The sequence below is a fragment of the Salarias fasciatus genome, chromosome 23 (assembly GCF_902148845.1).
Source record: "Salarias fasciatus chromosome 23, fSalaFa1.1, whole genome shotgun sequence".
In the NCBI taxonomy this organism is placed as follows: Eukaryota; Metazoa; Chordata; class Actinopteri; order Blenniiformes; family Blenniidae; genus Salarias; species Salarias fasciatus.
Window position 1 is genome coordinate 13,029,617 of NC_043766.1, and position 17,345 is coordinate 13,046,961.

The following is a 17,345-nucleotide window of genomic DNA, read 5'->3' on the forward strand; positions in this document are numbered from 1 at the left end:
GCCGTAAGAAAACAGTTACAAACATCTCGGAACAATAACCTCACTTGGGTCTCAGTGTTGGACTGTGCGGCTCCATACCACTCCAAATGCGCACTAGTGCGCATCGCTGTCCACAGGAGGGCGCGTCGAGAATAAGGATGAACAGAACAGAAAACTTTTTTTTCTGAATTAAAACGTGACAGAGTAATGACACTTATCAATAATGCGTTTGTTGAAGGACTGTATTCTAATCATCTTGTTTCCAATATCCAATACATATTTGAAAACAGGCACAACTCAGAAAAAAAAGTTTAATCCAAGTTTTCCCAGAAATATTCTCATCATATAAGATATACTTGATTCACAATTCAGTTCACCCATAAAGGAAAGCGATAACAGCATCGCTGCACTTAAATAGTAAATTTGTATTATTTTTTTTTATTAACCTGTAATCCAATAATCATGAAACTCCTTATAGTTAAAATGATAAGTAAATACACCGTTTTATAAAATCATGTTTCTCATAGAGTTGGGTGAGTACAAGAACTATTTAACATATTCGTTTTGATCTTTCAGACATGCTTATGACTAATTAATTTAATTGTTCCACACGTCAAGTGGATTTCTGGAGTGGAAATAACAAGAGTAAAGTTCACACCTGAATGGACTGTTGATAAAAATGACTTTGTGAAAATTTGGTGATTATCAAGAAAAAGCCATTCAGGGAAAAAAATATATCAATGACTGTGAATAAGCAGCTTGGGTTGTGAAAGAGACGAGACTCCGTTGTTCAGATAGTTTGGGACGCACCGCTCAGGCCATTCATAACAGAGAGAGAGGAAAAATTTCGATGACGTCACTGCAGGAACGCACATAAAAAGAATCGCGAGCAGGTTTGAACAGAACAAAACCTCAGCCTGACAGCGACGGCGCCGCGGAGGAGAGGAGCCACGAGAAAAACTGAGAGAAAAGACTCTGACCACATTCTTTTGGAGCATGAACAGACTCACATTTACTGTTTTCCTGTTGGCACTGGGTTTTCTTGTCTGCGAAGGAGGTAAGAGAGAGAAACTTTTCATTCTACAAATGTTAATCTGATGATATAACCCTTAAAATCAAGTATGACGAGTCCTGGCCGAGATATTGTTTTTTTTAAAATTATCATTCAATAAGAATAAAATGTGTTTTGATTAATATCCTTAATATCTTCAGACCAGTTTGATATTTTTATGTTGAATTGTTAATCAATGTCCAACTTTCTCCTCACACAGGTAACCCATGTTGCTCAGAGCCATGCCAGAACAGGGGTGTTTGCACAGCAATGGGCTCAGATAATTATGAGTGTGACTGCACACGTACAGGCTATTATGGACAAAACTGCACAACTCGTAAGTATGACGAGCACACATGAGTTGAATTTCAAATGTAAGGGCGTATCTGTTTTGTTCTATTGATTCATTTTACTTCTTGGCTTCTGACAGCTGAATTCCTCACCTGGATCAAAGTATCCCTGAAACCATCGCCCAACACCATCCACTATCTCCTCACACATTTTAAAGGCTTGTGGAACATCATCAACAGCATCTCATTTCTGAGGGACGGCATCATGAGATATGTGCTGACATGTAGGTCTCCTTAGCTGTGGAAGTTTCTCTGTAACACATTAAACCATTAGTATCAGCTGTACAGTTCATGTAAAATTAAGATATAATATGATTTTTCCTTCTCCCCACTTTAGCTCGATCCCACTTCATTGACAGTCCTCCAACCTTTAATGCGGATTATGGTTACAAAAGCTGGGAAGCCTACTCCAATCTTTCCTACTATACACGTACCCTCCCCCCTGTGCCAGAGGATTGCCCAACACCTATGGGAGTAGTAGGTGAGTACACTTTGCATTTAGCAAACCAGTTTTGTCAGATTTTTAAATAATGGGTTGGCCTTGATCTGTTACATCATTGGAACTGTGAATTAAAAAAAAAGTTTTATTCAGGAATCAAGAAAATGTTCTTTGGCAAATCTTAAATTAATTAGTTTCTAGAAAAAAAGATGCATTTTTTATGCTGGTTTCTGTAACAACAAAAAATACTTTTGTTTCCAGGTAAAAAGGAACTGCCCGACATAAAAGTTTTGGCTGAAAAACTCCTGATGAGAAGGCAGTTTATTCCGGATCCACAAGGCACCAGCTTGTTGTTTGCATTTTTTGCACAGCATTTTACACACCAGTTCTTCAAATCTGATATGAAGAGAGGACCTGCTTTTACCCAGGCTAAGGGTCACGGGGTGAGTACAGCATCAGAGTAGAAAAAGACTCAGTTTGAGGAAGAAAAGTGGCTACATATGTCTAATGGATGTGGTTTACTCTTTCAGGTGGACCTAAACCACATTTATGGAGACAACTTGGAGAAACAACACAAGCTCAGACTCTTCAAAGACGGCAAACTCAAGTATCAGGTATGAAACAAACCAGCTGTTGTTCAGACATCCAAATCCCTTCAGACCACAGGCAGCTCACATTTGCTTCACAACTCTACAGATTCTGGATGGAGAGGTTTACCCTCCAACAGTGAAGGAAATTGGCGTGGACATGCACTATCCTCCTCATGTCCCAGAATCCCACCGCTTCGCTGTTGGCCACGAGGCCTTCGGTCTGGTCCCGGGTCTGATGATGTACGCCACAATCTGGCTTCGTGAACACAACAGAGTGTGTGACGTGCTGAAGGAGATTCACCCTGACTGGGATGATGAGAGGCTTTTCCAGACCACACGGCTCATCCTGATTGGTATGAATATTTTTACATCAGCAAAGAACTTATCTAGAAATTGCTGCTCTGAAAAGAATACGCTTTAACTAAGTGGAGTTGCCGGGGAGGACAGTTTCAGTAGAAGAAGTTGTACTTTTTATTGCTGTAATTATTAACCAGTAACACTGTAGCATTCACAACAGAAGGAAGTAATTTTTATATATAATTTATTGTATTGCGCACCACATCACATTAATCAAACATAACTAGTAGGAACGCAATTTTAACGTCCCCTTTTTCTTTTTCTTTTAATTGTTTGTCCTATAGGCGAGACCATCAAGATTGTGATTGAAGACTATGTACAACATTTGAGTGGATACAACTTGAAGCTCAAGTTCGACCCTGAGCTGCTTTTTAACCAGCGTTTCCAGTACCAGAACCGCATCGCATCTGAGTTCAACACCTTGTACCACTGGCACCCTCTGATGCCCGATAGTTTCCACATTGAGGAGAAAGATTACAGCTACAAGCAGTTTGTCTTCAACACCTCTGTTGTGACAGAGCACGGCATCAGCAACCTTGTGGAGTCATTCTCCAAACAGATTGCTGGACGGGTAAGAACTATTTCAACCCTTAAAGTAACATATCAGAGTGAGACTGTTACATTACTGCAGCTTGGAAGACCTTCTTAACCTTTCTTTCACGTTGTCAGGTTGCCGGCGGTAGAAATGTCCCAGGAGCTGTCTTGTACGTGGCCATGAAGTCCATCGAGCACAGTCGGCAAATGCGATACCAGTCGATGAATGCCTACCGGAAACGGTTTTTCCTGAAACCCTACAGTTCATTTGAAGACTTAACAGGTGAGACAAATTAAAGATCACTCACTGAACTTGATACAAAAAACTTACTTCAATGGCAGGGTATCATGCCGGAAAATGAGGCTGAAAAATATTTCCAAAAGCTGCAGTTAAGGCCAGCCATTGTTCACTTATGATTACGGAAGTAGTTTGGACTCAGTTTTGGTTACCAGCAGCTTTGAAAGTTAGATATTTATTTCCGTGCTTCTAAGAGCCAGATGTTCATTCCTTCTTTACTAGTGTAAGCAGAGTGTCATCACAGAGAAGGAGATATAAACAGACCTCCTATTTTGGAGGAGAGGATTTTAATTTCTCAAAACATTAGGATTTTATGTTGATAAACCTACTGAGATGTAACGGTAAAAAAAACAGTAGTAATGTTGTTGAAGAGGCGGCCAGGCCATAGTAAAAAAGAAATATAATCAAAACTGTTATATTTACTGCAGCTGCAAGTTGAGTCAGTGTGACATTCCTAATTTTTCTTCATTTTATTCTGTTCAGGCGAGAAAGAAATGGCCTCTGTGCTGGAGGAGATGTACGGGCACATCGACGCCGTGGAACTCTACCCTGGCCTGCTGGTGGAGAAACCTAGAACCAACGCTATCTTCGGGGAGACGATGGTGGAGATGGGGGCGCCTTACTCCCTCAAGGGCTTGATGGGAAACCCAATCTGCTCCCCTGAATACTGGAAACCGAGCACATTCGGAGGCAGCGTGGGATTCAGCATCGTCAACACTGCGTCCCTGCAGAAGCTTGTCTGCAATAACGTGCGGGGTCCCTGTCCTTTGGCTTCCTTTCATGTGCCAGATGTTAAAGAGACGGGCTCCATGATCATCAACTCAAGCACGTCACACTCGGGCGGCAGTGATATCAACCCCACTGTCATTTTGAAAGAAAGAACTACTGAGCTCTAATTTTTCAACAAATATTTTTATTAGGTTATAAAATAATATTTATTTATTTATTTTATATTTATTCTAATGTTATTTATAGTATACTATAAAAATTAAAAAAACATATTTTCTGTGTAATTCTGCTCATATTTGTATTTGTTTCATTTGGTTTTTACAAAGAAAGTCTTATGTTTATTTATTGAGAGATTCATTGTATTGTAAGTTATTGTCACAAAAATAACCTCAGTCACTGCAACTTGATACTTGAATACTAGTTTACAGTTTTGACTCTGCATTTATGTGCCTTACACTCTAAATGTTTCCTGAGTTTAGCTGTTACACTTCTATTTATGTACATGGACTTAAATGCTTTTCAAGTACACATCTGTAGAGGCTTATGGGGTCCAGTGTAGTGGCGCAGTTTAGTACTGACATTCACAAATACTGTGTTGAATTTATTTCAGACATATGAAAAAACATTCCTACTTTCTATCTGTGGATTGTGAGGGTAATTTAAAATGCTAAGAACTTTTAGAAGTGCCTTGTTCCATAGAAATTGTTGTATTCAATGCCTGCTGACTTGAAAAATGAATCACAATAAAAGCTGAGCAGAAATGATTGACATTTCTATGAAAATAACTGTTTTCACTTTGTGTTTCTGATGATGAGGAATTGAAAGCAATCACTCAAATGACCGCAGTTACTTTTTTGCAAACATGATAATGCTTCCACTTGTTGTACGGTAACAACAAGAAACAATGATAAAAGAAAAATAGGCAAACTTAAAAAATGTTAGTGCTCACAAACCTCTTAAGATCTTGCATAATCAACTCTGAGTCATTTTATATGGATGCATGAATTTTATGAATCACTTTCACCTCACTGTCTCGCACAATTTTTCTGTTTTGTCTGAGAATTACACCCTGATCTTGTCCAACAGACAAGACGTGGCGACTCACCAGACACTAAAAAAAATTTACAAGAAGGGCTGGCGAGTTGTATGATTATTTCAAAAGGTTAAATGTGTGTCCTGACATTTTATTCAGATTTGAAACTTCAAATGATTTTCCAAAAAGGAAATGTCAGCAGTTATTTCTAACCCTGATACAACTAAAAACTAACAAAAAAATTAGCAGAAGATAAAGACTGTTATCCAATTTTACGAATCCTATTTCCTTTGTATTGTGTCACTGCTATGTGTAAGAAACTCTGAAAGCATGGGGCAGTTATTCTTATTTTATTTATCTAAAAAAAAAATTATAATAGCTGTTTAAAGATGTACTCTGAGTGTTCTATTTACCTGTTTTTCTTTATATCCATCAGAAAGTGTGTATAACAGGTTAAACTGCTGTCAGCCAGCAAATTGTTGTGATTTTTTTAGTGATTAAAAGAGAAAGAATGAAGTTTAATCCTAAAACACCTCTGTCTTTACCAGAGAAGATCATTAGATAAGGTCCTATTCTGGAAAAAGGAGCTTTCTGTCTCCCTCTCTCTGTTTTTTTTTTTTTTTTTTTCATCCCAAGATTGAGAATAAACTCTATAATGAATATTATAAACATTGCAAACTGTTAACAGTTCCTTGATTATTGTCTGTAAAGGAAGATTGTTTTCTTAGCTCAGAGAGTGCAGCAAACATTGAACGTTGCTGCTCAAGTGACTGTGAGGAAATGAAGTCTATTCCTTAAACTTAGTTCAGTTCTTGCTGACTGTGCCTTTGGTCTTCTTTAAACAGGGACGCTCATGCATGACATGAAGCTGGAGAGCTTTTACTTTCAACCGAAGAGATAAAACATGTACGCACTTGTCAAGCTTGAAGAGGGCTGCATGACATGAGGTAACAGGACCGGATCTCCTTTCTTTACAGATAAGCTGTGGGTAGAAAAACAAGCTTCTTGATTTTAGTATATAACACATATTTTATGGTGCTTAACAGTAAAGAAATCGGAAAACTGCGGTGCACTGTCTTTCATAGTTCTCCCGGAACTGCAAAACTTCCCAAAAGTTCAGATACCCGACACCTTTCTGGGAAATACATGAAGGATGGAAAAAAAAAAACAGCATTTACTGTATATGAGGTGTGAGGAATCACACCCGGTTCAAAAGCATACAGGAAACCCTGCCTCATGAACACTGGCTGGTGGTCTGACGGAGGAATGATGTTGTATTATTTCTCCTGTGCTCACTCCAAAACAAACTCTGTGGAAGGAATGTTGACGTTACCAGTAGCGCAGAGCGGTGAGTCAAGTCACCAGACTTTATCCCTTCTAAACACAGACCAGCCAAATTTTCCCATCCATTCATACATTTCTTACAACTGATACAGGGACCGCATTTACTCTCTCCTTTCATGCTGGTCAATGAGGGTTTCAGTCACACATACACACACACACACGCAAGTGAGGAAATCACATTAATTAAGTCATGTGCATCGATTGTCATTTCAACTGAAACTAAGGGATGGCAACTCCTCCAACGCAGAACTTTTGTCCTGAGCTTCAAAGGATGAGGCATAGGATTCCTCCTGTCAGAGGCACTCGGTCCATCATGGCATGAAAATGACCTAATTATGTGTGCACATTATTTGTTTTCCTCACTGTCGCACCGTCATTTGCCGGAGGGTGAGTATTATTATTCCATTGTGTATGAATGTGTGGCATGCTCAGATCCCAATCTATGAGTTTGAGCATTGGAACACATCTTGCTTTGTGTGGGAGTAATGAGCATGGGCAGGCGGTGGGCCCTGGAGCGGGAGAACATCAAGCGGAACTCGGTGTGAGTTTTCCTTTTGACCGCTTCTGGACCTCACTGGAACCAAACACGGTGCGAAGACTACGACTGAAACCAGAGTTACGTGACGCCTTGCAGGTGCCAGTAAATGGGGTCAACTGGGAGCTTATAGGAGTCACCTCAGCATGTGAACCATGCAAACATCCAATCCAAACTACATTCATCCTAAGTGGGGGTCACAGGGGTTCAGCTGCCACCCAGCAAAAGGCAGAGTATGTTCTACACAGATCACCAACCTGTCGTACAGCCAACACAAAGACAGATATGATTACTCACACACAACATTACCTTCAGGCAGTTTAGAGTTACAAACTGACCGTCCAGCTCCACAACAAGAAAACACTGATTGCCAAATACCTAGGTATTTATAGCAGATATGAACACTTTCTCAGTGGCTTAAACATGTGCTCTTCTTTCAAATGAAGACAGAAGTGTGAAAGTTAGTAGCTGCTGCATGTATTATAACTTTAAATAATGTACATGTACAGAAAAAGCCATATGCAAATGCATTTCAAAAAATGCAATCAAAAAATGATTGCAAGTAAAAGTTACTAGAAGCTAGATACTTAGTTTTTAATTATTCTGTATGTGCACATGGGTGTCTTGTTTGTAAAAGCTGTCAGTACTGTGGAGGTCAGTCTGATATCTGTTTTCAAGTTCACTTCTCCAGAGGTTAAATCAGTTAGCTTTGAAAAGATGTCTCCTGTCTTGCAGCACAGAGACAAAACAATGCCCTGTTTTACACAACCTAATTTCAGTGCCAACTAATATCAATATGATACCAAGATTCAGAATTAACGTGATGCTCTTCCAACAGAAGTTTAAATAATGTGTGACAAGCTACTCATCAGTGACATCAGCTTTGTTCCATCTTTTATGATATATGGCTACCAAGTAACTAGTCCACTCATGTTTTATTGAAAAAAAAAAATATTTATTTTTATTGCAATTTACATTTGCAGATTTTTACAATAGCGATTAGTTACTAGCTCCTTAAATGCCTACAGCAGTGGCATTATGTGAAGAGGTGTGTCATGTTATCCATGATCAGAAGAGCAACCATTTGAAAAATCAAAGGATAAATTGACAAATTTGCTTTGACTTTTTGACTTTACACAGTTAAATTCTGACACAGTGATAATAAACTGAGAGCAACAATAATTTTCTTACAGCAAAATCAAAATCATGTGCTGAAATCTTTGTTATTTGGAACTGCAACGGAAGTGAATTTAATGTTTGTATGTAATAGAGAAAAAGATGAGCACACATCTTGGTGATGGCAGCCAACCAAATAATCAGTATTCCGAAATATGCAACTGTGTGTGGGTGGGAGGAATATCCTCGAGCTCATCAAGTGACTTCTTATGCTGAGGCTACACAGGTGTCTTGCTCCTGTTACGGCAATCCTGCCGCCATGGGAAAACTCGTCGTTTGTCATTATCAATGATGTCATTGTTTCGAAATGATGGTAGTTTCACTTGACACACTCATGCGAACAGCATTTTCTCCATGCCTTTGAGAGTACACAAAGGTTCACTTCATCGTGAATGTTGTCAGGGAAAGCCTGAAGCACATAAGTTGTTGGCCAGGTAAGATTCCATATTAACAACACCTCTGTAATGTTTTTTTTAGGCTTGGCCAATTATTCCTAAGACTTTAAACCTGATGCGTTAAAAAAGAAACAAGTGGAAGATAATCCTGAAAGTCAGGATCCAACTGTCAATGTGTCACTAAGGAGATTACACAGGATTTAAACTGTAAAGTAAGAAGGTAGGAAAAGGCAAGAGCTGAAAAATGTCACACACACACACACACACACACACACACAAACACACACACACACTGAATGATTGAGCAAAGAAGATGAATCATGTTCATCTCCTCATCGACCTCTGTGTGTACACTCATTTACATCTAATTGCTCATCTTCAGAATCAGGTAAATATTTGGTCATAGTCTCTAGGTGGCTGGAAATGCATCTCATGATTTCTTTTCAGATGGTTAGATTGCTTATGAGTCTAGTCTTACTCTTGATTGACAAATGAACTTTTGACATCTGTAAATTTATGAAATAAAATTTGCATTCAGTAGGAAATGTTAATAGTAGTAGTGGTTAAAGTGGAACACAATAAATTGTGTAAAAAAAAAAAAAAAGCATAATAAATGATTTAGAGGTAGTAGACAATACAGACAGAAGGCAAATATGAATTATGATATACAAAAACAAGAGAGCACATGTCTGAAAGAGAGCGAGGGAACAGTTTGTGAACGTGCTCTGTGTCCTCAACTCTTTGCCAAGATCAAACCCTCATTCTGTGTTTGGTTCTGTGTTTTTGACGAGGAGGTATTTCTGGTATGGCATTGTTTCCACTCCTGATCAGCCTGCATATTTCACCAGCGAGTACAGCACAGGAGCGTCCCTCACACAGAAACTATCCCACAATACCAAATAACAGAGCCATTTATGGTGAAACAGGTATAAACAAACCATCTTCACCTAAAACACTATGTCACAGGATGAGAATACAACATAATAAAAACACAAAAAAACAGCTGTTAAACTGATAGTGATCAGATGAACATGCAGTCATTTCAGATGATCAACACACACTCACTGCAAGCAGCCACTTACTCATCAGACATACACACTCATCACAGTTATAGGTTGGACATGACCATTTGAGGCCCTAAAGAAGCAGACATGGTAAATCACTTCACATACCAGAGATGTTAGAGATGATCTCTGTTTACTACGTTCTGCACTTACACTGATAAGGATCATTCTCTGAAACTTGAAACTCAGGAACCTCAACTATTGTTCTCATGAGCTTAGCACTGATTTTGTTACGGGAAAGGAAGTCTTTTCAAATCCAGGTTAGACCAATGATGTCCTATCAAAAGACCATTCACAAGTCTTATTGTTTTGAAATAAACACATTAGTTCTATATTCTTCTTCTTCTTCTTTTTTTTTGATGTTTGAGCACTTTCAGAAACACAACAATGTGGATGTTTCAGCATTGATCAAAACACCTGATAAAACCCAAAACAAGTTGATCAGTGAGTGAAGCTCTATGCCAAGAAAAGATTGATTTTGAGGGGGTCTTCCTGTGTACCAAAACATTATAGAAATCTACATTTTGTCCAAATGTGTCACTTACTCCATTCATTAACACAAAAGCCTTTTGAAGCAGATTTGTAACTTGTTCACGATTGAAGCACAGCTGTCTTCTCGTCTTCTGTCCAGCTTTTTAACCCAATTTCTTCTGTGTTCTTTCTTCCCAAAACCTGTCTGTGATTTATTTTCGACTGACTTAATTCGTTTGCACCCAAGTGGCTGCATAGTTGCATACCGGCTAGTACTCTTGCCTCACAGCAGTAAGGTTGCAGGTTAGAATTCAGACCAGTGTGCACAGTTTGCATGTTGTCCCTATTCACATATGGGATTTCTCTGGGGACTCCATAGATTCCTTCCATGGTGCAAACACAGCCACGCGGTAACTGGTGAGAATAAATTGACAGAAGGCAGGCACATATGTGTTTGTGTGTGTGTGTGTGTGTGTGTGTGTGTGTGTGTGTGTGTGTGTGTGTGTGTGTGTGTGTGTGTGTGTGTGTGTGTGTGTGTGTGTGTGTGTAATTGTTATTGTCTGTCTATGTTTGCCCTGTGGTGAACTGATGTAACGTACCCTACATTCGGCCAGTCTGCTGCACTTCAGATCACCATATTTATTATGGATGCATTTTAACAGCGGTGCAACAGTGTAATTAAGTTCACAATGGGACAGTACCATATGCCTTAAGTGCACGAATTCAGTTCAATTCAATGCAGTTCAGTTCAATTCAGCTTTATAGTGTCAAATACAACAGTCATTTCTAGGCTCTTTTACAGAGAAAACCCATCAGATCCACATGAGCAAGCAAAAGCACCTGTTGAAAGGAAAAAAGTCCCTTTTTTAAAAGGAAGAAACCTTCGCAGAACCAGGCTCATGAGCAGCTCGTCAGGGTCAGCGATAATACAGAACTGCAATAAAACTCAGATGTGCACAAAGTGAGAAACAATCATTCTCCACACCTCTTGTCGTCGTTGCCTCTCACTTCTTTTTGATGTTCATAAACATACTGGAAGTGAAACGTCCACTGACATTTCAGTTTGTAGTTACCTTTAAACAGAACAAGCCTGTGCCAGGATTTAGTCTTAATATGTGACTTATGGGTAAAAGCAATTCAATGATATTCTATAACTGACAGTTTAAAACAGCTGTCAAACAAAGGAAATAAAGGCACTATAAGTTTAGGTTTTACATAGCATGGGATCACCTTCTCTATATCCAATGAAAAATTGTGGCATTTATTAAAGAGTTAAGCTGCTCAAATAGTTCTATGTTTGCATTTGGCAAAACTTTAACTTTTCAGGGTGGTGACAGATTTTTGTTAACACAGGTGTGCACACACTTTGGTCTTTTAACCTGTACATAGAAAAGTATGCATGCCTACATAATGTTGTTGCTTGTTCGTAAATGCTAATAAAGTTGACACAATTAAAAATATTACTCCTAATCTTGATTTTGTTTGCCAACCACTGCTTCACCGTCTCAGCCTGTGGGAAACGACCTCTGTGAATCTTCCCCTTTTTAAAATTAGCGACATCTCTCAACACCAGTAAAGCGAAAGAACTGAAATAATATACTTTGTGTAATATGTACATAAACGGATAATTTGTGGTTTCAGATGATGGGATGTGATTTTCTGTTAACAAGACACAACTGGTTGACTGGCAGCTCAAAGAGCTTTGTGACTTTGAGGTGGCCATCTTTTTAGTGAACTTTGGGAATTTTGATGAGCAATATTCATTTTTTACTTGGGGGCAAAACTGAGCTAAATTACATTTTTATTCAAGGCAGGACCTGTTTTGATACTCTGGAAAATCAAGAGAAGAGCGAGTGTCTCTCTTTCAAGTTTAATGGACACACTTCCTGTCGTGCTATGTGAGGATACTAATTTGCAGAAGTTTCTGTGTGAGTGATTTCATATAAAACTTGTTTCTCAAAGTGTGTGTGGCCGGCCCTCTGTATAGTATCATGGAGCTTCAGGTAGGTTTGAATGGTTTTCTACAGAACTACAAGCGTTATTAAGCACTCACTGCAAACAGTTCTTTTTTAGGAGCTTCATCTTGAAAGCCTGTCACCTCAGAGAAAATCAGAAGTAATGTCAAGTACACTGTTTTCAGAATACACTTCTTAATGCCATATGGTGTCACTCAAAGTGACCTGCACGTGAGGTCACACTCCTCTTTTGGTACCAGTGTTGTTCAGAGTTGTTGTCAGGTATCTATTAATGACTAAGATCTGTAGCTGTTGACATGTGAGGTGACAGTGATTTTCTGGTGTCTTATTCCCACGTTAGTAATCAGGTGTCTCCACATCTCAGTCAGTGACTTATCTTGTGTGATTGAACAGCTCCTGCAAAACAATATCGACAGGTATTGTATTGCTGGTTAATCGGTGTACATGGTGAAATATTATACACAGAATCTAGAGGAATAGCTCAGTGGCGTAAGGGACTATCATTGCAATTTGATGGGAAAACCTTGGTTATTGTTGTAACTTGTGGAGAGAGATCTGTTGAAAGTATTGCCATCTTGTAAAGCTGAAAACAAAAGCTGACCACACAAAGCTGAAGTTTTTTTTTTTTATTATTATTTTGTTGTCAAAGTGAACATTTGTTATGATGAATAATTGAACTTGTGCCTTCGCTTAACCTCCAAAGTGTCTTTAAGAGAGCTTTATACTGTATCTATGAATATATAACATTTAACGCTCCACTGCAGCAATATGGATCGCGGATGTCCGGAAGACCCTGCTTGTCTTTGTCCACAAACAAAAGATGATGCAAATGTTTCCATGACATGTGTAATCTCTGTGTTGTCACAACATGTCTGGTGACAGGTAACTAAGTCTGCACTTAAAGTATGTCGTCATGTAAAATCAGACTTCCTTGTGTGGTCTCATGTTGCAACGAAAAGTCATGGATCATGTTGTTCAACAACTATTTGGCACTTATGCACACAGAAACCTCAGAAAACCAGCGATGTACTTCATGGTGATCCTAATTTCAACATAGGTAACATATCAGAGCAATAACACAACATCACATCTAATTTCATCAGGAATAATCTTTGTATTTTATCTTGTATCTGTAAATGAACAAGACACTAAGAAAATAAGAGTATTTAAAAGACAGAAGGCTATTAAAACAGGAGAATAAATAGTTGACAATTTCAAAATAAAGCCGATAAAAACTTATTTAGAACAGTATATTTTCTACTTTTCCCATATAAGTATTTGTCTTTCCAAATCACCGTCAGATACTACGTCCGAGGCCAATAAGGCCAAAGGGAAACAATGCGGCCAAACACTCTAAGGTGCTTCCACCAAAATTCTCTGTGTTGAGACGTCATATACACTCAGGAATGCAGGCTGGGAGGCATTCTTTCCAAAAAGTTTGACCTATGTCCCCAATCAAAGGTAGCTTTTAAAAAATAAAATCTCAGTTGTTTCCCAACGCTTAAGTATATCTTGTTAGTTTCTGAAAGTTGCAGTTTTGTTTTATGTCCCCAATAGTTACTGTATAATAGTGCACAATAACCATCCATCCATCCATCTTCTATACTATGTTGTTATGTTTAAGGTTGTTAAACTGAGATTGGTTCCATTGTGCTGGAGCCAATCTCAGTTTGCTATGGGAAAGTCCAGGATATGCTGGTTGCCAGGTCACCACATGGCAAATACACAGTCAAAGAACCACACACACTTACGTTCACACCTATGAACAATTTAGGGTCACATGCATGTTTACAGACTGGTGGAGGGAGTCCCAGGAGGAAGCTCATGCACAGGGAGAACATGGAAACTCCACACAGAAAGACCAGGGCCATATTTGAACCCAACCTTTTTTGCCTGTTTGAGGCACAAACCACTGCTGCACCATGCCTCATTTGTTTAAGGCTTGAACCATCATAAGCAAAATTTCCTCTCAATTATCAGAATCCATCAGAAAGATGTACAATCCACAAATATCCACATACTGAAAAGTCTACGTTTGCAGATAGATGTCAGTTCATTTAGTTGATACTCTCTGTTGTATTGTTATTTCTCTTTTTGGCTCCGTTTCTTTCTCATAAAAGGGACTTTTTTTCTCTCCATTCACAGCAGTGCTTCCTCATGTTAGATTCCTGGGTTCTTCTCTGCATTTTGGATGTGAAAGTATCCTGAAATAGCCATTTTACTGTTGGAGCTTTATAAATAAAACGGAATGGAATTGGAGAATCAACTGTTTAAATATCACATTTTAAAGCAGTCATACTGTGGTGTCCCAAAAATGACGTTAGTTTTTTTTTTCTTCTTTTTTGGTTTGCTTTGGTGTGGTTGTTGTTTGTTCATTTTCATTCTGCTTTTAACAAGAAAAATGATGGTTGTTTCAAGACTGCAGGCTTATATCAAGAGACAACAGAAAATAAAATCAATGTTGATAATTATGACTCTGATGTGTTATTGGTAATTATGTTTTGTTAAATGGCACATAACATCTGCTAGAAAGAGTCTTCTATCCACCTTTTGCTGTTGACTAATTTGGTCTATGATTTACAGCCTTACTTTTCCCCTGATTTTCTCTGTGCTCCTGCAGCTCCTCCCAGTGGCAGATTAAGTGGCATTCAAAACAATGCAATGGTTTTAAAGCATGCGTCAGTTTTTCCCCTTCATTGCCCGAAACATTGAAGTGGCCCCTCGGTTCAAAGCAACAGCATAATTGTGGAATGACTAACATCAATGAATGAGAGATTATGAAAGTATAGTAATGCCGGCTGAACAGATTAGGTGGGTGACTCCACTATGGTCACTCCCACCCGCCCTCTCTTACACACGCTACAAATCTGATGTTGCACAACACACACACACACACACACACACACACACACACACACACACACACACACACACACACACACACACACGCACACACACACACACACACACACACATATATGATTACAAAAGTAAATCCTTTCATTGAGCTGATAGAGTGTCAGTGGTAAAATTTGTGGTCTGAAATTATTAAAGTAATATATCAAAGATGTGCATCACTAAGAGGCAGATTTTTATGTAACACTGGCAGAACGGATGTGAAGGGTGTGAAATTGAGATTGTTTTGCACCAAAGAAAAACTGTCGTCAACTCTCATAAAAATGTGATTCAATGGGCTAAAACAAAATCGAAGCAGACTGGCTGTAGAAAATTGGAGATTCCTGGAAACCCATGAGATTCAATTTATTAATGGAAACGAATGAGGTGCAGCGGACAATAACCTGCATCAGGACCACTGAGTGGCTTTACTAAATTTTGATTTATGTTACTGGTATATGTTTATTTTGCTGAATACTTTGCTGATTAATGATACATCCGTTGGTAGTTGTTTTTTTCCCTGTATGTCCAATATACCGTAGGTATTACTTTTCTCACGAGGCATCATGGCTGAAACTTTGTCATGGAGGAACACTACATGTAGTAGATGCCCTGCTTCAAAGCACCTGGTTCCAAGAATCAATATGCTATCAAGCTTTCTGCTGAGCTAGTGACAGCTCTTCTACTAAATGAACAAGCAAACAAGGAAACTAGAAAATTTCAGTTTTATTTTAATTATTTTTTCACTGGTCGCGGCCGGACAATGTGAGGTGATACTTGCAAGAAATGCTGGATCTTTGCTGTGAAAAGCCATTTCTAAGTTATATGTTTTAAAGATCCTAGAGTAGACCCATGAAAAGGAAGAATTAACATTTTAGCAAGCCTTATTTTGTAAAAATGTTTGAAGACGCTTTTTTTTGATCAATTAACTATAGATGTAATTTAGCAAACACAAAAATGATGGCATGCTGCGGCATGATTAAGGTTTCCTCCTTTGAGCATAGATGCATGACTGGGAGTGATGGAAGATAAACTACAAAAGAAAATTTCTTTTTAATTTAAAAAGAGCAATAATTTCCCTCCTCAATCACACATAAAAGAACTCTTGTTGGTCATTTGTCTTTGGTCTCATGGCATTCGTGCCGTGTTAAACTCTGGAAAACATTTAGGAAAGAAAAACTTGTAACCACAATGAATCACTTGCGAGACAAAGGTTACTGTACTTACTAATCCCTCTTCATCAAAATGGAGTGTCGTGCATTCGTAGTGCTTACTTTCAAACAAACGCAAATACAGACAGAGCAGTGAGGCAAAAAAAACATCTTTGTTTTTCAGACCATTTTCTGTAGCAGTCAATTCATTTTAACTCATCTCCAGTCTACCTGCACTTCATCGTAACCTTCAGTTGTTTACTTATGAGGGTAAACTTCAGCGTGTTGTTATTGCAAGAGAATCGTGAAGAAATTTGAACACAGTATCATGGGAAAACTGTCAAGTTAATCACAGTTTTCAAATGGCTTTGAACACATATTCTCTCAAGAGGTTCCTGGCAACATGAATCATTCTTTTTTTTTTCCCAGTATCACTGTACAACAGAGCTGACTAGATACCCAAAAAAATATATAGCTTTTGGGAAAATTACTGTGAATAATTCAAAGTAAACTCAAGGACCGAAAGATTCTGATGAATGGATGGATGGATTACTGGATGGACTGATTGTTCCTGGGAAAAAAAAACGAATAAGTTTAAAATTGGTGACGACATTCTTGAATAACAGGCAGCGATCGGGCAGTGCTGAACTGCTTAAATCTATGAAAATTATTCAGAAACACTGCCATAGTAGTCTAAAAGTCAAAGAAAGATGTTTTCAATGTATTAAAAGATGTTTTAAAGTCTTTTTAAGTTGATGCCATCAAGATAATTATTGTTAGTTGACTCCAATTTATAAAACTTCTGAGTAATCATAAACATGTAAAATTTAGTGTTTTTTCATTGTTTTCCTAATATCTGAAAAACATAAATAAATGATTTTGATATGAAAAACTTAGTTTATCTCTGGTCTGGTGTATGCTGCTGCCTGTTGCTAACTGACCTTCAGCTATCTTGACATTACTCTGATGAAGACGATG

The 17,345-nt window shown here is 38.4% G+C and overlaps 1 protein-coding gene across 1 annotated transcript; it reads left to right on the forward strand.

The window, feature by feature from the left end:
• Positions 1–975: 975 nt before the first annotated feature.
• ptgs2b (prostaglandin-endoperoxide synthase 2b) lies at positions 976–5,091 on the forward strand. Its single transcript, XM_030082434.1, has 10 exons — positions 976–1,036; positions 1,251–1,367; positions 1,461–1,604; positions 1,718–1,861; positions 2,081–2,262; positions 2,350–2,433; positions 2,516–2,762; positions 3,051–3,337; positions 3,436–3,583; positions 4,082–5,091. Exons 1-10 carry the CDS (start codon positions 976–978, stop codon positions 4,492–4,494), a joined length of 1,827 nt encoding a protein of 608 aa, XP_029938294.1. The 3' UTR covers positions 4,495–5,091.
• Positions 5,092–17,345: the final 12,254 nt, after the last annotated feature.